The 24,021-nt window shown below is 41.9% G+C and overlaps 1 protein-coding gene across 1 annotated transcript in view; it reads right to left on the minus strand.

The window, feature by feature from the left end:
- The window catches only part of LAMC1 (laminin subunit gamma 1), a gene marked incomplete in the record, with an annotated part of 2,174,645 nt that overhangs the window by 171 nt on the left and 2,150,453 nt on the right, over positions 1 to 24,021 (minus strand). Inside the window, 1 exon segment of the mRNA XM_044085382.1 lies at positions 1 to 5,235. This exon segment is cut by the window's left edge and continues 171 nt beyond it. Within this exon segment, the coding sequence (XP_043941317.1) occupies positions 4,979 to 5,235 (257 nt within the window).

Raw genomic sequence — 24,021 nt, forward strand, 5'->3', positions numbered from 1 at the left:
AAAATACAGTCCATTATACAATTAGGTTTACAGCACCATGAGAAATAACCAGCAGCACAACTTCAATTGAGTGGTGGATTAAATGCTGGGGGAAAAAGTCACGTGGTGAAGACAGAGCAGGCCATGTTTCATTATCAATGTGTTTTTAAAGAAAATAAAATCCAGAGTAGGTTTTATGTTACAATAATCAGAATGCCTTGATTAAGTGGACCTGTCAAATCTTGAGCTGTCGGTCTCTAATAATGGTTTGCGTTTTTACCCATTGAACAGGTAGAATATTTCTGACACTTGTTCATTTACATTTGATTCTACACAAAATAAAGTTGATGTCTGATGACAAAAAATGTCACTATGTCTTTAAAAAAGTGGTCTACTTTTATGACATGTATGAGTTCCAATGTCATGTTGTTTGGTAAACTGTATGAAAATGATCTGAGGAAACTTGACTCAAATGTCACTTTTTATGACAACTTAAAGCAGGAACTTTTTGACATACTTTCTGCACCACAGTATGTGGTACTTGCAGCACCATGACACATTTTCCCTCCAGTCCTTTGTATTTGTACACTTCCCTGGTGTTATGTAAAGCCTTCACAAAATTACATTTTTGTATGATGCCATCTCAAAGGGCTCAGCTGACCTTTATACCAATTACAGGGCTATTGTGGAGATTCATCCACAGACTTTAATGAATGCTTCTACAGACTTCAATGGATGCACCATCATGTATGTATGGTAGTTCTTCCATTAAAGTCTATGAATGCATTCCAATGTTATCCCTATGGTAATATCATCAAGGGTTATACTGTAAAATGTATCTGGGCGAAGACTTGTTAAAAACATTTTTTGAAGCTTTTTACTAAAAAACAGCCCAAATACATAAGGAATGACTCAGAAAAAAATGCACTGTGATATTTAAATTGCTAGATGCCACTACGCAGGTAACACCGGCAAATCACTTTTAAGTAACTCAAAAACTGGGTGTGACATATAGACATTACAAAGGTCAACAAAAGCTTATGGTTTTATACCACACTGTTTATGAAGTAAAAATGCAGATGCTTTGACCTATAATATGTTAAATACAAATCTGTAAAAAAGTATGAAAGCTCTGTGGATGACATGCTTAGTGACTTGTTAATAATAAGTTCTATCACACAGGATAAGTTTGAATTTTTAAAGTTAGAAATATTGAGATTGCTGGTATTTTTAACATCCATAAGGATTCTCTAGTCTGTCTATGTGAGCCACAAGGGCATGGCTAAGTAACGCAATTCATTTTCAGGTTTTAAGACAGGGTTATGAAACTTCTGTTAATGAGATCTACAACCTCTCTTTAAAAGATACTGGGCATTTTCTGGAAGCATTTAAGGGTGATTAAGTTGGTTGTGACTAACACTGCCTCACTTTATTTTAGTATTAACACTATACTTAGAAATTAATATACAGCTAAGAAACTGAAATATAAACTGGAAGTTCAATGTTACACTGGTGTTAAAATTCTGATTTTCCTGCTTTTGTTCTTTGTAACAGTAGTTTCAAGTTTAAGTAGCTTATTGTTATGGAGATTTGTTAATTGATAGATGGTTCAAAGCACTGTTTGAATGGATATACCACTACTAACTGCAGTTCAGTTCTTAAAAAATACACTAAAATGCATGCAAGCAATGAAATAATAAACATATGGGTTTCTAAAACAGTCTGAAAGGAGAATTCAGGTGACCTTAAAACCGGTACAAGGTCTACTGGAATTTAACTTGTTCTTTTTTAAAGGGGGAAGGTACAAACAAATCAGAGGTACACCAATAGGTGCTACTGTTGCACCAACACAGCAAACGTATTTGTTTTATTATGGGAAAGGGAACATTTTATAAGATCTTTGCAAATATGCAGTTTAATATAAATGTCCTTTGATACCTCCTTCTTTCTGTGGAAAGCTTGCTGTACAGACATAAATACGGTTTTCAAAAAATGATGAATAACAGTATCATGTGACTGTCATTTTCATTTAATACCACAATCACGAGTGATCTTTGTGGCTGTAACTGTGCATCACACTAATTTGAAATGCATCACATTCACTTAGCAAGAATGTTCAGAGAAATGGGGTTATTACATTATTCAAGCACTCGCATGATAAATTTAAAAAACAACATAACCAAAAAGCCAGATCATGAGGATCAGTAAAAACACTCCTAAGGACATCAGATTTACTAGAAAGTACAGGAGATGTTTCAAATAATTAGGGAGAGTGCAACAGAGGTTATCTTACTGAAATACTATGGGATATCTTGCAATAGGCAGTATAAAATAGGGCATGTGGGCTGTGCAGATTACACTGGAAAGTTTGATAATGGTTTATTAAGTTTTCTTGGGTTTCACATGGCTTTTATTACTTGGCATTCCATGAAAGACATAAAAGTTCAAGAAACTTTACAAAAACACTTGGAGCACAGTAGCCAAGGGGAAATTCAGACAAACAGGCATTAAGAAACCAGAGATAATTTATAAAAGAGGAACCACAATATTAAAGCACATCTAACTTAGGGAAATCAAAACAGTTAGTGATATATACAGGACTTTTAAATCTGGTAAATGTTAGCCTTGATAATATATTACTGACAAACACAAGACAAAATTTCACTCATCCCAATATGAGAAGAAAGCTCCTGTTTAAACATACACTGTTCAACAAAATGTGTGATTTACTTAGACAGATGTTGGTTTGGTTTGTTTTGAATAGTAAAACGTGCTTTAGAAAAAGGATACAAGAATACCAAAATAAGATGAAAAGAATACTTGAGTAATGTTTTGTTTAAACTTATCCACCTTAATGATATAGGTGATAAATTTAGGTTTAATGCCATTACTATTTTGATTAATGACAAGGAAAGGGATACTTGTAACAAATTGTTTTAAGCAGCACTGTGGCAGAATGTACACAATGTACAGGTATCCAGGTTTGAATGAGGCATTTTGATCATCTTTGTTAAAGGAAACAACCAATGAATTCAACTGACAGATTTTACCAGATGCTTTCAATCATATGATTCTGAACTTGGTTATATTTGTTTTGCAATTAATTTAATCCCAGATGAACCTTGCTCACTGTTGCATAGCAAAATGTATGGAAGGACTTTTGAATACATTTTTGATTTTTGCTATTTGGTGTTTGCTGTGCAGATGTTTTGCTGATGTAAATAAATTCTAAACTGAAGTTCTGTGCACCTCCACTGTTGTTACATGCAGCAAACTGCTATTAAAAATAACAGTTATTCAAAGTGTCAGTGGATTCACCTGTAAGGTGCAGTCTTCAGTATGAAATAGGCAACCCGACAGATGATTTCAAAAGAATTTATGCTTAAAGAAAACAATTCAGCACATAAAATCTTAACTTGTTACCTGGGAGGACAGGCAGCAGCCGAAGACACCAAAGAAAATGTTGCAGCTAATATTGATGGAAACCACTGGGAACATACTAACAAAGAAAGGGAAGACTGCTTTCTAACTAGACAAGACTTTACCTCTCTGGGGAGGTTCCTTTTGTGTTCTCTGTCTCCTTCTGTTTTTCTTCTCAAGGGAGAAGCAGCATATTTTCTTTGTCCTTTTTAGTAAAACATCTTGACTAAAACTCCACCAGTAGCTGACAGTCATCTTAAGTCTCTAAAGAACATGCAAGACTGGCTGCATGGCCTGTGGCAGAAGTCAAGACTGTGTGACATTCTTGCCAGGCATGCTCTTCCCCCCAGTTACATTTGTGAAATAAAGTTAAAAATGGCCTTTCTATAGTCAAAACTGTAGAATCAGTGCTGCTGCTGAATGCCAGTTACAAAAGAATAAACAATCAGTAGTTAAGGTCTAATTTGACACACTATGGTGGTCAAAAGAACAGAGAAGGGGTTACACTTCAAGGGTGACACTGGGAAATACTTTATAAAGAGGAGGGTCACAACCAAAATAAATGTCAGGGAGTCGTTTGTTGGTGGGGCATTCAAACAAACAATGACCTGCTGTCTGAGACAGCTCTACAGAAAATCAGTAAAATGAAATGATGTCCCACAGCTGTTACACTTAATGGCAACCAAGACAAAAAATGGACAACAACATGTTAAATACAAAGTTTGTAACTGGCAGGGTTGAAAGCACCTTTTCTTTTTTTAGTGCGATTCAAATAAATCGACCACCAACCAGGGTGATCAAACATCTTTCTAAAAGAGCTACAAAACCAGGCAACTTATAATCAGGCAGCTTTCTGTACAATTGCTTTTAAGGATAATTTTCAAAGTACGCATTCAAAACTATCCTCTTTTGCCACTGTTTAAACTCGACTACTACAGTCTCAGTGGAATGAAATTGATAGGAAGACCCAAACTGAACTTTACACATTACGTGAAATGTAAATAAATACTGTGTCAGCAGTACACAACATGCAATCTAATATGGAGAAGGAAACTTGAGTGAAATAAATGGTGCATGGGCTTGAAACAGCTCAAGCAGTACAGTACCTGGGAACCAGAAAAGCTTATGAACACTGCTAAAAAAATCATATCAAAAGCTTCACTAAAAAATGCGTGACCTAACTTAGATAATTTGTTACAAAGCAGTGACTTCTTTTTTACATAAAGATTTAATACAAGAATAAAAAGGCACAATAAAAGAAAAATCAGCTTCTTTACGAGGTGCAGTCATCTGACTCACAGGAAGCGGTTTTTTTTTAGCACTGAACTGTCAATGCAATTCATAAACACAGTCCACAATATGTTTGTGTCTTGTTCAAGAGAGCATTAATGAGAAAATGTGATATAGGCTGCACATTATATCCCAGAATGTTTTGGTTTCATTTAGTTCCATGCACCTTGTGACCTGGTTTTCAAAATAACAGCTTCCAACACTGTAGGTGTCCGGGTTTGAAGAAGCCACGATAAAATAGGGCATTTATTTAAAACTGCCACTTCAGATATTGAGGAAAGATGTGAGTTTATGGCTGCTCTATAGATGGTGTATTGAAACACCCATGGGGTAATGTCTTCTTGATGTCTTCTAGGTTCATAATATCCTTCTTGATCTCAGTAATGTCTTTATCATAAGCCTTTATTGCATCTTCCTGTAGTTTTGCTGCATTTTCTAGCTCCTTAAGCTTTCGGTCTAGCTCACTGTTCTTCATTTGGTCTTTGGCATCACTCAATGTTTTTTCAATATCAACCAACTTGGTCAGGTCAACATCATCCATCTTGCCTGCAAAGTACACATTTAATAAAATAAATTAACATCATTTTGATAAACATACAAAAGCAACTACTATAAAAATGGTACACCAAGTATATATAAAAGATAGCATTTAAAGGGACACAGCTAAATGCACCTACCCTTCTATAGAAAATGACACTTGAAAAAAGAAGAAGAAAAAAAAAAATATATATATATATATATATATATATATATATATATATATATATATAAATCAAATAATTAATAGATGTTTAGTTTTTGAATGCTGGCATGGGTCTACATTGGTGAGGGATGACACCCTGTTTCACAGACAACAGGCTACAGCACAGGAACAGCCAGGCAAGGGAGGTTAGCAGTAAATGGTTTATGCTGGCCTGCCCATCTTGGGGAAGGGAAAGGTGGCTCCTCAGTCTGCCAAATAGCTGCTTCAATGCAAGGGAAGGCCCTGCTGTGATGCAGATGCTCACATTAGCCAGCAAAGGGTCGGGGTAGCACTAAAGACTCAGAAGCTCACTGTTGGGATGCTAGAGACAGCACAAGCAACCTTCAAGACTGCCTGAATGACAGCCACTCTGGAAAGCATGTGTCCTTGCATTGTACTAGGAGTGCTCTTAGAATGGGAAAATTAACAGGTTAAATCTGAATGGGACAGACAAAGTCACAGGAGTAAAAGGATACACACGTATTTTTTAAACACTGACATTTGCACCTACATCAAACCAAGCATTTGGAGCCTCTTCATTCATTCCCCACCCCCTCAAACACACACACACACACACACACACACACACACACACACACACACACACACACACACTCCAGCCCAAACAGGCTCACCAGTTGCCAATTGCTCTGGTCACCTGGGTTATATTCAGAGGCTTTATCACTTTTAAGTCAACTGACTGCATAGACGCAATTAGAACAGATCACAGTGGATATTCAGGATGTAACACAACAGGTCAGAGCAGTGCAGAGTAATCAGGCATCACCCCCATCAACCACCACCACCAAAAGGCAGGTGTCAGATGTAACCAGATATAATCCAAATTTAATGTCAGTTACTCAGATTAATTATAACACTAAACATAACAGAATATGCCTTGCAGTTAGCAAATCCTTGCAGATACTGAGTTACAGACATTCAGTTACATTGATGAGACTGTCACTTTATCATCAGAGAAAGTACAGTTGTATAAAACCTTACCATAACAGTAGGTAACCTTCTCTTCACTGTTGCAGTATTATTTGCTATAGGGATCTCCCATGTAGGACAGCCAACTTTCAGCCAGTATATCAAAGTCCTATGATCTTGTATGTGCCATAAGTCACACATAAGCTCCCCACACAGGATGCATGACATTAAAAGTGACATATGGCCAGTTACCCAGAAACTGAATTGCCCCAATAGAGGAGTCTCCACAGGACAAAGGTGTCCCATGCACATCTAGAAGCAGAAAATGCAGTGGAAAAAAGGGGATACCCTCAGCTAGAAGGGAATCCAAAACAAAAAAACAGAACAAAACAAGAGGGGGGTGGAGAGAGAGAGTTAATACTGCAATAGTGAAGAGAAGGATATCTACTGTTAAGGTGAGATTTTATACAACTGTTTTATGCCCTTCTATAGCACTGTTGCAGTATTCCTTACTACAGGGAGAGTAAAAAAACTCAACAGAATGGGAGGTGGAAGCCTGGGAAGAGACCTCAACAAACCCATACAGGTCATACTGGAGACAGAGATACACCTCCCAGAGACTGCCACTCCTCTGGAATAAGCTTCCACTTCACGTGAAACAGAGCCTCTCCCTGATCCTCTTGAAATACAACCTAGATTATGGATGGGTGGCACTCATATCCCTCCTGGACAGAGGAAGTCTGTATTAACTACTATAGACCCTTACATCTGCGAATGTCACTCACCTAACCACCACCAATTGTGGCAACTCAAGATAAATATGGCTAGGCCTGTAAGGGCTTTATGGCCGTTAGCCTAGTAACTCCTATGAAAATGGTTATAGCAAACCCTGCTCTGGCCCTAAAAGCCATAACCAGCTTATAATGCATAATAAAGGTATGCACTGAAGACCAAGTAGCAGCTTCAGGGATGGACTTGGTGTCCAGACCCTTGAAGAAAGCACCAGAAGTGGCAACAGCCCCAGTGGAATGAGCTCTAACAGAAGTAGACAAACATCTGATATGAAAAGAATAAAAAATAAATATTCTTAGATATCCAGAAAGAGACATTTTGCTTAGAAACAGCAAAACCCAATGGCCAGGGATGGAAGGAAACAAAAAGCTGGTCAGACTTATGAACTGCCTTTGGTTTTATCCAAATAGTACCCAAAAGTACAGTTGTGTACACTTACCATAAATGCTGATGTTCGAGTAAATTCACTGTTGCAGTCATCACACTTTGGTTATCTTGCCAGCGGTAGCCCTCAGTCGGCCCAAATACCAGAGGCTTAGCATTTCTGTGTCTGTTGCTGTCGCTCCAGCACTGACGTCAGGTCATCAGTGGTATAAAATCAGGCAGCTGACGCCATTACATCAGTTTTTCTTGCCCCAGCTGTCAAGAGCCCCCAAATAGAGAGCTAGGTTATGGTGGAAGACCACCACCAGTAGAAAGTAAACACCAAAAATTCCTGTAAGGAGAGAGGAAGAGTGACAAGGGGGATGGAAGATGGGAAACCAGGACTGCAACAGTGAATACACTTGAACATCTACATTTATGGTAAGTGTACACAACTGTACTATGTTGTTCGTGTTTCACTGTTGCAGTCATCATACTTGGGTTGATTCGCAAAGCTAAAGAACAGGGTGGAGGCAGCCAAGAAGACTGGGGGCTGGCTAGGATACCCTGCAAGACTGCGGTGGCAAAGCCTGCCCTGGATTTGGAGAAGATAGGCAGGTGGTAATGCTTGGTGAAGGTATGAACAGGATGTCCCTGTTGGGGGCCCCTCTGAGAAAAGCTGCAGAGGTGGAGGTTGCCCTGGTGGAATGCATCCTGACCACCTTTGGGTGTGGTTTTCCATGCTGTTTGTAGCAGAAATGGATGCAGTGTGCTATCCATTTGGATATTGTTTGTTTGGATATGGCCTTGCCCTCTGCCCCTGCTGCAAAGCTGACTAGCAATTGGTCAGTTTTTCTAAAAGATTTAGTCCTATCCAGATAGAATCTGAGCTGTTTGTGCATATCCAGAGAGTGCAGAATCCTTTCCTCCTTGTTTTGTGGGTTAGGGAAAAAGGTGGGCAAATGAATGGATTGGTTGAGACTCACACTGGACACCACTTTCGGCATGAAGGATGGGTTAGTCCTGAGGGAGACCCTGTCAGCATGGAAAATGATGAAGGGCTCAACCGCCATGAGTGCTTGTAGCTCTGAAACTCTTCTAGCTAAAGTGATGGCCAGAAGGCAAGGCTGTTTTCCAAGAGAGAAATTTTAACTCTGCTGAAGCTGCAGGCTCAAAGGGGGGTACGGTGAGCTTTTCCAACACAAAGTTAAGGTCCCAAGCTGGGGTAGGAGCTCTTCTGGGTGGCCTTAGGTTGTTAGCCCCTCTTAGGAACTGTTTGATGTGAGGGTGTAAGAAGAGAGGTGGCTCTGTGCTGTAATGAGCAGAGATGGCAGAGGCATGAATTTTAATAGAAGAGAAGGACAGACCCCTGTGTAGTAGGTCTGCTAGGTAATCCAGGATGAGAGGTAGGGAGGGCTGTGCTGTTTCGGCTCCCTTAGCCTGGATCCAGGTGCAAAACCTTTTCCACTTGTCAGCATAGGATTTTCTAGTGCTGGGGCGTCCGGCTTCACGTATAACATCCAGGACTTGTTTGCTTAGGCTGGCAGCTTGAGGAGAGGTCAGGGAATAAGCCAGGCTGTCAGGTTCAGGGTTCTTCAATTGTGGATGCATGAATTCTTCATTCTTCTGGGACAGGAGTGTTGGGATCTGAGGTAGGTGCCATGGTGGAAGGGGTGACAGGCTGCACAGCAGTGGGTACACCAGTGCTGGCATGGCCAGTGTGGGGCAATCAAGATTGTCCTTGGTTTTTCCTCCCTTACTTTGAGCAGTACCCTTGAAATGAGTGATAGAGGGGGAAATGCATAAATTGAGAGGGTTACCCACTGGAAGGACAGAGCATCCACTTTCCAGGTCTTGCTGTGAGGTTCCCTGGTGCAGAATTTGCTGAGCTGATGATTGGGGTGGAAGGCAGAGAGGTCCACTTTCGGGGTGCCCCATTTTTGGGTTACAAGGTTGAAGATTCTGTGGTCTAGCAGGTTTCTTAAGTTGTCTGCCAGAGAATTTAGGGAGCCTAGCAGGAATTGTGCTATTAAGTATATTTGGATGGCTGAGGCTGTGTGCCAAAGGGTCATGGCGAGCCTGCAGACAGGCTAAGAGTGAGTCCCTCACTGCTTGTTGATATACCACATCACTGTGGTGTTGTCTGTTTTGATCACTAGAGGCCCCAGGGAGAGTAGGGGTCTGAAAGCTGTCAGGGCGTGCTGAACAGCTAGCATCTCTTTTTAGTTGATGTGCAGATGTATTTGATTTGGGCTCCAATGACCATGAATGCACCTGCCATCCAGGTGTGCACCTGAGGCATAGTTTGATGCGTCTGTGGCGAGGGTCTGTGTGGCGTGGGGTTGTAAGAAGGGAAGTCCCTTGTTGTGGTTGCATGCTGCTGCCCACCAAAGAAAATCTTTCCTTAGACAGGGTATCATAGGTATGATAGTTTCCAGGTCTTGACAGTGTTGACACCAAAGGCTTTTTAGGCACCACTGTAGTTTCCTTATATGCAGTCTGGCATATGGAATGAGTAGAATGCAGGAGGCCATGAACCCTAGAGTTTGCAGGATTTTCCTTGCGGATAACTGGGTTCTGGTGGCTAGTTGAAAGAAGTAGCCTGTCAGGTGGGCTTGCTTTTCTGGAGTATTGAATGCCATCTGGGATGCTGTGTCCAGGCTTGCTCCTAGAAATACAATTTTTTGTGTGTGTGTGTGTGTGTGGGGGGGGGGGGGGACTAGTTTTGATTTCTTTTCGTTGACAGTATATGCCAGGGAGGTCAGTAGGTCCTTTACAAAGGTCAGGTGCTGTAACAGCTTTTCCTGACTGTCTGCTTGAATCAGACAATCGTCTAAGTAGGGGGTAAATCTGAATATTTCTTTGTCTGCAAAATGCAATGGCTGGAGCCAGGCATTTTGTGAAAACTCTGGGAGGAGTGGATAAGCCAAAGGGAAGCACAAAGAACTGAAAGTGCATAGATCCTGCCCTGAAACGTAGGTATTTCCTACAGGACTCTCTGATTGGGATGTGTAGATAAGCCTCTTTTAGGTCTAAGGTGGCTAACCAAGCATACTTGGAAAGCATAGGAAGAAGGTGCTGGAGGGTGAGCATTTTGAATTTTAATATCACCAGAAAGGTGTTTAGAATGGATAGATCGAGGATTGGGCACCAGGTGTATGTCCTCTTTTCTGGGTACTAGGAAGAGTCTGGAATAGAAACCTTGGCTTATCTGGTCTGCAGGAACATGCTGTATTGTCCTCATGGAGAGCAGGAAATGGACTTGCTTTTTGGCCTCTGCCCACTGGTTTGGAGGAAGATCTGGGAGCCCTTTTGGGGTTGGAGAGTGTGGAAATAAAACTTGTACCCCTGGGACACTATGTTGAGGACCCATCAGTCATTGGTAATAGTGGCCCAGTTGTTTGCATGGAAGGAGAGTTTTCCTCCTAGGGGCACAAGCAGGTGGGCAGAGGTAAGGGGTGGAGGTGTAAAGTCATTGTGAGTTCTTACCATAAGGGGGTGGCTTAGCACTCCGTTTTTGAAGAGGAGGAACTTCATTGCTTAGACCTCTGCATTCCCTGGGACTGCTGTCTGGGGGGGTCTGCTTCCCATGGGTCTTGGCTGAGCTGGCCTGGAGGGGGCCAGGAAAGACCAGTGCTTGGAGGGGCAATGCCTACTGAACCTCGGAGGCTGGACCTGTAAAAAGTCTTTAACTGTTTGCATAGATTTAGCTTTTTCTTCCATCTTTTTTAAGACCTCTTCTGCCTTCATGCCAAACAAATTGTCTGTTCAATGGTGCTTCCAATAATTTTGATTTGACATGGTTTGGAAAGGTCTGTTCCTTAAGCCAAGCATGTAAGGACAGAACCTGTGACTGCTATCCTGCAACATGCTTCTAGGGCATCAAAGCCACATTGCAAGGTGTGCTTAGTAACTTGGCTTGCAGAATGCATAAGCTCTTGTAATTCTTTATTTTCTGCACAAGCAGGAAAGGAAGATATTTTTTTTGTTTTTGGAGTTCCATGGTATGCTGCTGATATTTCAGCATGTGGAATTGAAAATTTAGTGCTCTAATAGCAAGAGTTGCAGAAGTGTATACATTTTTAACCCATCTGTCTGAGGGGGTGGGATTCTTAGCTGAGGTTGCTTTAATTCCTTTAGGTCCTTGGGAGATGACCTCTGGGTCAGCAGTAGGATTTTTGAAAAGGAATTTGAGAGAGCCAGGGACTCTGTAGTACCTGTCAGGTTTCCTGGAAGCAGGAGGAAGTGTGTCAGGAGTCAAACTGGACTCCATAAAAACATCACCCACAACATCCAGGACAGGAGGAATGGCTAAAGGTCTGCTCTGTGGTAAATCTAAGAATTCCGAGTCTCTTTTTTGACTGAGGATAGTCCTGACAATCCCATTGGAAATGCTCCCTTAAAGTATGTAGGGTTTCACCAAATGAAAAATCCTCATGAGGAGAGGCAGAAGGAATGGATTCCTCTGCATCAGAATCCTCATACGCAGAGAGGGGTTGCATGTCTTTATATTTAGAAACCTCAGAGTCATCGGACTCCTGTTCAGATAAAACTACTGGGGACAAGCCTCTTTTTCTTTTGGAAGGGGTAGCCTGGCTTCCCCTAATAAGCATAATAAGGTCTTCTGCCATTTTTACCATTTGAGATTGAGGCATGGAAGCACATGCCTGAGCTTGGGTTATTGTTTTTTTTAGGCGTAGTTCGTACCCTGGGCATTAGAAACTTGGTAGTTTTAGAAAGAACTGAAGACGTGAAAGAACTTGTTGGTTTGTGTCGAGTATCGGTAGTGCGAAGAACTTCCTCAGAAGCCAGTGCCTGCTCAGCGGCTCCAGACTCATCCAAGGTAGAGACATCCGTAGGATCTTTAGTCGAAGGAGAGTTTTGTGGCATACTGGACTCTGAACGGGTCTCGGTAGCGGCCTGCAAATCCACAGAAGTGGCATCAGGGGCTGTAAAAGCACCTCACTGAAGACTGGAGAACTGATGACTAGCTTAACGGAAGGGTTGTCGGCAGTTTTGGACCTGTGCGGTCTATCTCTGTCTTTATCCTTACGTTTTTTCAGCATATCGGTAGTCGGATGGCTTATCGAAGCCATATTGGAATATGAGGACTGAGAGCGAAAATAATTAGCTACAATAAGGGCCCAACGACGTATAGTTCTGGTGTTGAACAAAGCACAAAAGTGACAGCGTGGGACGTCGTGGCCTAGGCCTAAACAGGTGACACAGTAAGAATGGAAGTCTTGGTGTGGTATTTGCTTTCCACAGGCGAGACAATTGTTAACTTTTTCTGACATCGGTTAGAGCAAGAAAAAAGGATCCCCAATGGGGTACTTAGCTTTAGAAGACTTCAACTTCAATTTAGAAACGAAAACTCAGGTAGCAGCCGACTGGCATTTATGCGAACTGCTTCTGCTTCGGGCTCCTCGGCAAGAAAGACTGATGTAATGGCATCGGCTGCCTGATTTTATACCACTGACGACCTGACTTCAGTGCTGGAGTGACAGCAACCAACGTAGAAATGCTAAGCCTCTGGTATTTCCGCTGACTGAGGGCTACCCCTGGCAGGATAACCCAAGTGTGATGACTGCAACAGTGAAACAAGAACAACATCTGTCTGTGCAAATCCAAGGTACTCAAGACCCTCGCACTAGCAGAAGTAGGGAAAAAGGAAGGGAGTTGTACTGACTGAGTCAAAGAAAACTCATTTACTACCTTGGGCATAAAAGAAGGATTAGTATGAAGGGATATTGAGTCCCTGTGAAAAAAACAAAAAAGAAGGAATGACCATAAGGATCTGGAACACAGAAACCCTCAGAACAGAAGTAAGAGCCAGCCAGGTACAGCATTGCAAAGAAGCAGAATCTGAACTCTCAAAATGAGCCTGAGTCAAATTTTCCAAAACAAAATTAAGGTTCCAAGGAGGAGGAATAGGCTTCAATGGATGCCTAAGAGGCAGGACACCTTTAAGAAATTGTTTGATCTCAAAACAAGAAGTCATGGGAAGAGAAGCAGAAATAGCTGACAAATGGGACTTCAGAGAAGAACAGATCAAGGCAGACTCGAGCAACTCACACAAACAAGACAGGACTAAAGGGACCCCCACTGAAAAAGAGCCCTGGCTATGAGCATGGCACCAGAAAGAAAATCTTTTCCGTTTGGACATACAAGATTTAATGGTTGAGAGTTTCCTTGTCTCCTGTAAAACCTTAAGCACATCCTCAGAAAAGTGATGGCTAAAATGGATCAAAGCCCTATCGTCCACAGTGCCAGTTGAAGAGTGGACAAGTGAGGATGGATACAAGATCCCTTGCCGTGTGTAAGGAGGTCCAACCAGTGAGGTAACTTGTGGTGATTGTCCCTGGTCAGATGCTTTAAGAGGGGGAACCAGTGCTGTGTTGACCAAAACAGAGTCACTGGCAAGATTCTGGGGGAGTCCAGCTGAATGTTCTGCAGGACTCATGGAAGCAGAGGAAGAGGAGGGAAAGAATAAAGAAACATCCCCTTGCAGGAAGACAAAGGGCATCCATCTTTCATGTCAGACGGCATGGCACTCTGGAACAGAAAAAAGGAATCTGCTTGTTCAGAAAGGGGTCAAAAATATCTACTCGAGGAATACCCCAACAATGGACAATGTCCACAAACATCTTTGGGAAGCAACAATTTGTGAGTCTGCACATTGGACCTGCTCAGAGAGTCTGGCCCTAGATTGTGCTCTAAGGGAATGCAAACTGCCTGAAGAGCTAACTGATAACTAACAGCCACCTCCCAAGCCTGAAGAGCTATCCTTCAGAGGAAGTAAGATTTTCTGCCTCCCTGCTTTTTGACATACCACATCACTGCAGTGTTGTCTGTGTACACTTTCAAAGGGTCTGGAGAGAACATGGGGGCGGGTGAGCTTGAAGAGTCAGAATCAGAGCTCTCATGTCTTTGATGTTAATATGGTCTGGCTTCTGATGGGGATGCCAGAGACCCTGAACTTTCAGGTGACCATAAGAACCCCCCCCCATGTCTAAGGCATCGGTGAAAAGTTCTTCAGAAGGGACCGAAGGCTGAAAGGACAGGCCTGGGTTGAGAGCAAACTGCTGGCTCCACCTCTCAAATTCCTTTTTTAGGCAGGGAATGAGAAGTACACTGAAATCCAGAGGGTGGCAATGTTGCAACCAAACCACTTGAGGTGCCACTGAAGCTTCTGCATACGCAGTCTGGCAAGAGTGAGCACTGAAATAGCAGAGGCTATGAATCCCAGAGCCTGAGGAAACTCCCCAGCTGGAATGGTAGTCAAAGGAAGAAAAGACTGATGGAAGGCTGTCAATGATAATACTTTCGGAGGTGTAAGAGAGGCCTATACTGGCCCTGTATGAATCATGCATTCCAGATACACATGATCCTGACAGAGAATCAGGATGGACTTTTGGAAGTTGATAGTGAACCCCAGATCCTGTAACAGGTGAATGGGAGAAGGTGCCTGAAGCAACAAGGTATCTAGATAAGGAAAAATCTGAATGCATTGGAGCCTACAGAAAGTAATCACAGGATCTAAGCATTTTGTGAATACCCCTGGGGTAACAGAGAGGCCAAAGGGCAAAGCAGAGAACCGAAAATGAAAGGAAGAGACATTAAAATGTAAAAACTTCTTGAAGAGGGTGAACAGGGATATGAAGATAAGCATCCTTCAGATTCAATGACACAAGAAAAGCCTGGGGTAGTGAAAGAGTAAACAGGATTTGAAGAGTAAGCATGTGAAAAGAGGGGACCTTGAGAAAGGTGTTGAGAAGGGAGAGATCCAGAATAGGTCACCAACTGCCCTCCTTTCGAGGAACCAGGAACATCCTGGAATAAAAACCCTTTCCCACTCGGGAAGCAGGAACAGGTTGAATGGTTCTTTGGTATACCAGGGACCCTAGGACCTCTGAGATAAGAAGGGAAATGAGGAAGCTGCTCTCAAGGAGCTTGAGGAATCCCTGAAAATTGAGGGAGAAACTTCCATACCAAGAAGTAACCTTGACAGATAATAGAAAGAACCTAAAGAGTCTGAAGTGATGAGAAGCCAATTTGGAAGACAAAGGAAAAGCCAAAGGGACAAAGGAACCTAGCCTAGAAGATGGGGCAAACTGTCAAAGAGAAGCAGGCTTATCAGATAAAGAAGGCTTTTGGGCCACAGAAGTCTAAAAAGCCTTAGCAAAAGAGGCTTGCCTGCCACCCTTCCTGTCCTTGCCTGTGGACAAAAGTAGATCTTGAAAGGATAATTCCTCTGGAATTTAGGGATAGGAGAAACAAAAATATGTTTAAGGTCCTGCAAGACTTTGCCTTACTCTTGAAGAGACAGACAGGTCAGCAGCTATCCCAATTGTCCAAAGGAGCATCCAACAGCTCAGTCTTAATGTCTTCAGGCAAAGACTGGAGACAAAGTCAAGAATAAAGGCTCATGACAGACCCAAAAAGCCACATCCCTAGAAGAGGCATCCGCAACATCATTGCTACATTTGACAGAAAGGCGAGTCACTTGAGAAGTAGAACCTGAAATAGTTAAAGCAGAAGATTTGCCTTCAGAATCAGGGAGGTCAGAAATAACTGACAAGCCTGAACAGTCTAAGCCCACAGCTTGCCTAGTCATGTGGGTCTGATGATTGACAGCCCTAAAGGCCAAAGCAGAAACAGTGTAAACCTCACCAATCCTCTTTACTGCCATACTATCCTTAGCAGAAGGCAAAAGTTTGGAAGAGAACAAGAGCTTAGAAAGTTTGTCAGAAGAGACTGACACCACAACAGGATCAGCAGGACACAAATGAAAATTGACAATCCTCAGGGACCTTACATAACCTATCAGGTTTTTTAGGACGCTGAGAATCAGGAAACTTGGAAGCAGCAATAAAAATGTCCAACAAGGCAGCCAGCACAGGAGGAACGGCAGATGGTTTAAGAGTACCCACTTAAAACAATTCACAATATCTCCTCTGAATGTCTGACACTTGAGAAGAATCCCACTTGAAGTATTCCATCATACTAGCAACTGTGTCCCCAAAGGACAATTCCTCAAAGGAGACTCAGGGCTAATAGACTCCTCCTCATCAGAACCATGGTCCAAAGGCATCTGAAGAATTGGATAAGGACCCCTACTCAGACTCTGAATCCTCACTGGAAGAAGCTGGTTCTTTAGGCAGTTTAGAAGGGGCACAGGTCTCAGGAGAAGCAGATACCAAAACCCCTTGAGGAGGCTTCAGGGCTATCAAGGCAGAAAACAAGCCCTGAATAAACTCATGGCATTTCCTTTGAGAATCCTTAGGATGGATCAAAACACGCTTAGTCCTTCATCTTTTCTTGGAAGAGACATCAGCCCTAACAAATACTGGAGGTACTGACCCTTGGGGAGATTCAATAAGAGTACCCATAACCTCCTTCCTGACCAATATCTGTGGAATCCCACTAGGACCCATTGAGAAAAACAAATGTGGTTCCCCATCAACATCTGGAGCAAAAGCCTCAGCAGACATGTGAGAAGACAGAGCTATGCCAGCCTTTGATGGGGTTGCAGCAGAGGAATCTCTATTACCCACTTCTAGAGGGACACCCGGTGGAGGGTGCAGTATCTCACGGCTAATGGAGTCTCTCATGTTACCCTGGGCTAACTGTTTAAGCCATTGGTTTTCAAAAAAAAATGGCCAGGGAAGACAAACAACTTCTGAGTGTCTTCGGCACAAATGCCTTACAGATCCTACAACATGGTACTATTACAGTTTGCAAGCAGCATACATCCCACATTTGTATGAGTCACTGGTAAAGCTAGAACTGCAATACCCTTGCCAGACTGGTAATGGCAAGGAATATTAGGTGAGTAATAAAACAGATGTATCTTAATTAAATGCATCAGTGCTGCATGTAACAGACTGGAAACTGCTTTTGAAAAGGAGACAATGAACTACATAACTTTCATACATAACTTTCTAGTATAGAATGACTGTATTTAAGCTTCTTAAAGGCCACTAGTCCACAAGTTTGGTACTGACCGAGAAACAGTTCATAAGAGGGGGTTTGCTTATGTGGCCACCAATTTGTAGCATGACACGTGGAAGCAAATTTTAGGTACATTTGAATGTAGACCGGACAAGAGGAGGTAATAGTGACAACATGCTGGAAACCAATAACTGACCCATGGACTCCATATAGCTCTTCACAGTTGAGCCTTCTGGAAGGAAAGGCCTTCCCTGATTAGAAAAGGTGCTACATAAAAAAAGGGGGGTATAAATTTTTCCTTCTCAATTAATTTCCTATAAATGGACTCCAACAGAACTGCACTAAAAACTGCATTCAGTGATATAAAATCAACACTACAAATATATAACAAAAAGGTACCCTGTACTATTCACCCCCACTTTATCATGGATACCCTGTGAAAGTCTGCAGATTAAAAGTGATCCTTGGAATATCAGAATTTAAAAGTAAGATGGGGTTATACGCTAATTCCAGGACTGTGGTATCTCAATTCTCCCTGCCTTAAGGTATAATTTCAGACCTGGTACATATAAGCAGCAGAGGCATGGGGGTACAGCACCACATGTTGGGGGGAGGGAGTGCCCCCAGCAAAAAACGGTGTATAAACAAGTTTCAGAATTCATGATTTGCCAGCATAACACTTCAATTTTTGGAATGTTGCTTTCACAGTATTGGGTTTTACACTTTTGACAAGAAGGCCCTTCAATACGATCACCAATTCAGAGTTTAAGATATTTGATGAAAATGGAACTTCTGTTAATGAAGCAACAGACAGGTGAAACTCCATTCAAGAATCCATTTAAAGAGAATAATGCTCATAAATCAGCTGAATGCCTGAAAGGTAGACTTGAAAGGATGCAGGTCACTGCTCTTAGACCACATCAGTCTTTACATAACACAAAGTGTTTCATAAAACCTTCTTTTCAGACGGCATCTTTGACTGAACAATTCAGTGAGTGTTATGTGTAAACCCCTGGCACTCAATGCCTGCAGCTTTTGGGAAAGCTGACCAAAAACTGAGCTTTCTGAGCTCCTTGAAGACAACTGAAGATGGCCCTTTCAAATAATTCCATAGTTCATCATTCCAAGGGATGTGATTCATCAACAGACAAGCCTTCAAACAACTACTTCAAGAATGGGTAGGCCTGTGGTGACTCCTGTTGTCAGGACTAAGTGAAAGTATTGCATCACACTCTTCACTTTCATGCATGGCAGGAGGGGCAGGTCTGATGAAAACAAAATATTTATAGCAAAAAATAATTCTCCAGCTTTAAAACTTCATCCATCTAAGGTGACTATCACCTACAGCATTAATAGCTTTTGTCACATTCCTTCACAAATGAAGGCAAATGCTTGAAATAACAGACTTCTGCCTCTTTTCTCCACCTGCATTAATCCTTTTAAACAGAAAAAAAATCTCCTTTGAACAAGAGTTTATCCTTTACTTTGATTTACCTGTACTTGAACAGAGTTACGGATTTAGCTGTAGCTTTCCTCCAATCAGTGATGACTAAAACTTGGTACAATTGCCCTTTTATTTGCAATACAGAATGACTTGGAATATAATTAATGTTTTGCCCTATAGACAGGTAGATATCATATAGTGGTGGGGCTAATTTCTGTCACCAGAGCAAATATGATAATCTGCCTCACACATAACTTGTTTAAAGCTGCACGTTGCAAGCATTAATAAGTAAAAGTACTGAAACCACAAAATATAAGGTGCAAAAAACACCTCAGTCTATACAAGTTCTGTTTTATGGAGACAGTGGGATAAGTGAAAAAGGTCAGATAAATCTGGGCAGACTGTGCTATCCAAATAATGAGGGACTAATCAAATATGATGCCCTGCTGACTATGAATGCAAAGAGCACATCTAACTACTTGAAAAAATGTCAGTCTGGAAAATGCTGGAAAATGAGGCACAGGACAGGCTATTTCTGATTTTAAATTTGATGAATCTAAATTAGAAATCCTGACAATGGGTAGAACACTACTGGATTCAATAAGCAGACTCTTTTTTTTTTTTTAAATCATAAAAATTATTAAGGATGAGGACAAAGTATCTGGTTCTAGCAAGTCTACAAGTTCTTCAAAACTGCAAGACACTCAACTCTTTATATCTATACAGTAAATAACTTTAAAATGAATCTCTCTGGAAATATACCACCAGATCTCATTTCTTCAAACGTTGTACACAAATATTCTCCTGGAAGAACTGAAGCATGGTGGATTAGTCATACCAAGGGCAAGAGATGTAGAAACTAAGGTCAGAATAAAACATCTGTGTAGAATGCCTACATCCTGACATCTTTCACCATGGATTTTTTTTTTCAAATATTTTTTTATTTTCCAAATAATATAATGTTTAACAATACAATCATCAATAAACAAATATTATAAACCTCTATATACACTATGTACAACTGACCTGAACAAAAGAGGGGAAAAAATTAATAAAATATATGAAATTAGTAACAAAAATTTATAATATTCAATTAATAAAGTATAAAGTTACACATTATTTAGGGTTCATTTTTAATGTCTAAATAAGAGTTAAAAAATGTTTTCCCAAGGATTGGTTGTCCATGTTTTAGGTGAAATTCTCGATTCCTTCACCTTGACTTCTAATGTCGCTGTTTCTTCCATCAATCTCAAGAATTCTTCCACAGTAGGTTCTTGTGAAGACTTCCACATTCTAGTTACACATTTCCTTGCCACAGCTAGTATGGACCAAAGTAAGTATAGATCTTTTTTACTCACCATGGATTATTTATGTAATTTGAAACATCAACTTTGAGAAGGTTGGGACTACACCAAGTATGGCGCTATGACTGAGGCAATGGATGTAAGAAGCCTCATCTGTCTGAGAGAAATAACTGCATTACAAATATTATATTACCTCTATACCATCACAGCGGGGCTAATGCTTCTAAAGATGCCTTGCAGAAAGTACAGTTGTGTACACTTACCATAAATGTAGATGTTATGAGTGTATTCACTGTTGCAGTCATCACATTTGGGTTATCTGCCTGCAGGTATCCCTCAGTCGGCCTGAATACCAGAGTCTTGGGATTTCTGCATCGGATGCTGCTGCTTCTTCCATGACGTCAGGATGTCATGGGTATAAAACATGCAGCCGAAGCCATTACATCAGTTTTTCTTGCCCCAGATGTCAGGAGCCCCCTAAATAGGAAGCAATTACATGGTGTGGAACATCCCTAGCAAAAAGCAAATACCAATGATATAAGGTATGCCAAACAAAAAGGATAGGTAGGAGTAAAGAGAAGTCAGGGGGCTGGAGGGAGGGTAACCAGGACTGCATAGGTTCATAGGTAGGTACTAGGCTATCGGCCCTGGGGCCTATACAAGCCCAGCCAAAAAGGTACCTTGGCTTTTGCCACCCAAGAAAATTATTTTCCTGTGCTACTGTTGAGTAGAGCCACAGAGGTGATCCCTGGGGTGAATTTCCTATTTCCCATCCAGTCATCAAGATTTTTCTTGAAGAGTGCTAATGAGGAGCTTTGTTTGATATAGATAGGTAGTTTATTCCAGAGTATGGGAAGTCTCTGGGACAGGAATCTATCCCTCCGGCATGTTCTGTTTAATGTGGTGACAAGGTTTAGGTCCCTAGAGCGTGTAGCTCGGAGGGATTGGGATTTCTTTAAGTGGAGCATGTCCAACAGCTCTGGGTTTGACATAGCTTTGTATGTTAGGCAGAGATCACCTCTGAGTAGGCGATATGCGACGGAGTAAAGCTGGAGGTTTTTGAGACGGTCTGCGTAGGGCATCTATTTGAGGCTGGTAATCTTCTTTGTGAGGTATTTCTGCGGCCTTTCCAGTTGTTGTAGATGTCTTGTGAGGTACGTATCAAAAGGGGCATTGTACTCTATAATGGGTCTAATGAGTGATGAGTAGAGGGGAACAATGGCCTCTTTTTTTCTGGATGAGAAACCTTTTGTGATGAGGTGTGCCACGTAGAAGGACTTCCTGACTACTGTGGCGATGTGATTATCAAAGGAGAGACTACTGTCCACCCATGTCCCAAGGTCTCTTATCACATTTTCGGTGTTAAGTATACTACCGCCTATGTTGTAGTTCATGGGTACAGAGTTTTTACCAAAGGGAATGACAATGCACGTTTTGGCATTGAGCTTGAGGCCATGGCTTTGACGACCTTTTGTAGGATGTCTACATCGTTAGGAGCTTCGATTATGGCTCCTAGTTTGCAGTCATCTGCGAACTTCGTTAGCCAAAGACCTTCTGTGTTAGCCTGTACTTCAGAGAAGTAGATACCAAACAGAAGAGGACCCAGGACTGAACCCTGTGGTACTCCACTTGTCACTGGTCTGAAATCGGATTTGGAGTCTGCTACTTTCACAGTGTGTTTATCTATAATTCCAGAGTGGGGGATGGTGTCGAAAGCCTTGGCAAGATCTAGATAGGCTGTGCGAACCACCTTACCCTTGTCTACGGCTTTGGTGACTGCTTCAAATAAGTCTATCAGGTTTAGGAGACATGATCTGCCTTTTACAAACCCGAACTGGGTGGGATCCAGAGTTTGGAGATTACCAATGTCTTTGTTTATAAGTTCCATGATGACATGTTCCATGGCCTTGCAGACCAAGCTAGTCAGGCTAATGGGGCGGTAGTTTCCAAGGTCCGTGGTGGCTCCCCCCTTGTGGAGTGGGATAACCGTTGCTGCACGTCATTCAGCAGGCACAAAGCCTGAGGTGAGGCTATGATTGAACATGGTACTTAGGTGGGGTGCCAGTTCATTCTGTAGTTCGTGTAGAACGCAGCCTGGGATGTTGTCTGGTCCCATGGATGCTGTGTTCTTGGCTTTGGAGAGTGTGGTTTTTACCTGTGCAGCCGTGATTACAGGAACTTTGCATTCTTCTGGTATAGAGATGGGCTCTTTAGGGGGTGAGAGGGGGGTAAAGTTAGCACTGAACCTATCTGCCAGAATGTTGGCAATATCAGTTGGGTCTGTATATTTAGTGCCATTGTGCTGTAACTCACAGCAGATCTGAGTGTTGCCATTGAGATTCTTGACATAGCTGTAGAATGCTTTGTGGTTGTCTTTAGAATCAGTGGTGATTTTGTTTTCATAACTAGCTTTGGAGGATTTTATCAGAGATCGCAGCTTCTTACTGAGGCTGACCAGGGAGCTCCTCCACTCGTGGGATTTTACTCTCTTTTGCAAGAGTTTCTTCCTTCTGTTGTACAGTTTGTTTATGGCAGGGGACCACCAGATTGGCTTCCTTTTTTTGGAGGATAGCGTCTTGGTTCTGTTTGGGATAGCATGATCCATGCACTCATGTAAGTGCTTATAAAGTGCAATTGTGCAGGATTCAATAGTCGTAACTGCATTGTCCATCTGCATGGGTGTCATGAAGTTCACCACTTCTGTCTTAAGAAGCATGAAATTGGCTTTGGAGAAATTTTTTACCATGGTTTCCTTAATGGGGGGTGGAGGCAGGATGTGGATATCTAGGGTAATTAGCTTATGGTCGGAGCGGACCAATGAGGCGTTGACTTCAGGTGTGGAACACCGGTCACTCATATTGGTAATGACTAGATCCAGGATAATGTAGCCCCTGGTGGGGGTGTGGATAAGTTGATCCAGGGCATTGGAGTTTATGAATTCCAGAAAGCGTTGAGCGAAGGAGTTGGTACATGAGTAGTTTTCCCAGTTAATGGTGGGGTAGTTGAAATCACCCATTATTAGGGTGTTTGGTTGAACCCTAATATTTTCCAGTACATCAAGAAAAGAGGAGTGGGAATCCTGGGGCATGGTGGGTGATCTGTAGCAAGCTACAATTTAGATTGCAGTTTTGCCCAGAGTTAGTTGCACTTGGATACCCTCGGCTGCACTATGCTGAGCAACTAGCCTGGTGGTGTGGATATCCTTAATGAATATGGACACACATCTGCCTTTGGTGTTCCAGCCCAGTGAATACACTCAAACATCTACATTTATGGTAAGTGTACACAATTGTACTATGTTCTTCGTGTTTCACTGTTGCAGTCATCACATTTGGGTTGATTCCCAAAGCTGAGGATGGGTGCAGGCAGTCAAGAAGCATTAGGGCTGGCACGCCAGCCCTGCAAGACTGCTGTAGCAAATCCAGCTCTGGATTTAGAAACGATAGGTAAGTGGTAATGCTTGGTGAAGGTGTGTACAGAGCTCCAGGTTGCAGCTTCCAGGATGTCCCTGGCAGGGACTTCCCAGAGAAATGCTGTAGAAGTTGAAACAAAAAATAGTCAAAACAGACCAAAACAAAATATTCCAAGAAGAACGAGCCTATAACCAGCGAAGCTATAATACTCCTCTTTATTCGACACAGCGATATAAAACAGTCCAAACCACACTATAAAAACAAGTCCAGCAGTGTTAATCCAAGAAAAGATTAAGCGCTTTCATCCACTGTATCGTGGACTTCCTCAGAATCAATAAAACTAATTAAACTTTACAAGATTGCTTTTTTATATATTATACACAGTATTTT

This window comes from Protopterus annectens, chromosome 10.part0, assembly GCF_019279795.1.
Source record: "Protopterus annectens isolate FY-2018-M chromosome 10.part0, PAN1.0, whole genome shotgun sequence".
NCBI lineage: Eukaryota > Metazoa > Chordata > Ceratodontiformes > Protopteridae > Protopterus > Protopterus annectens.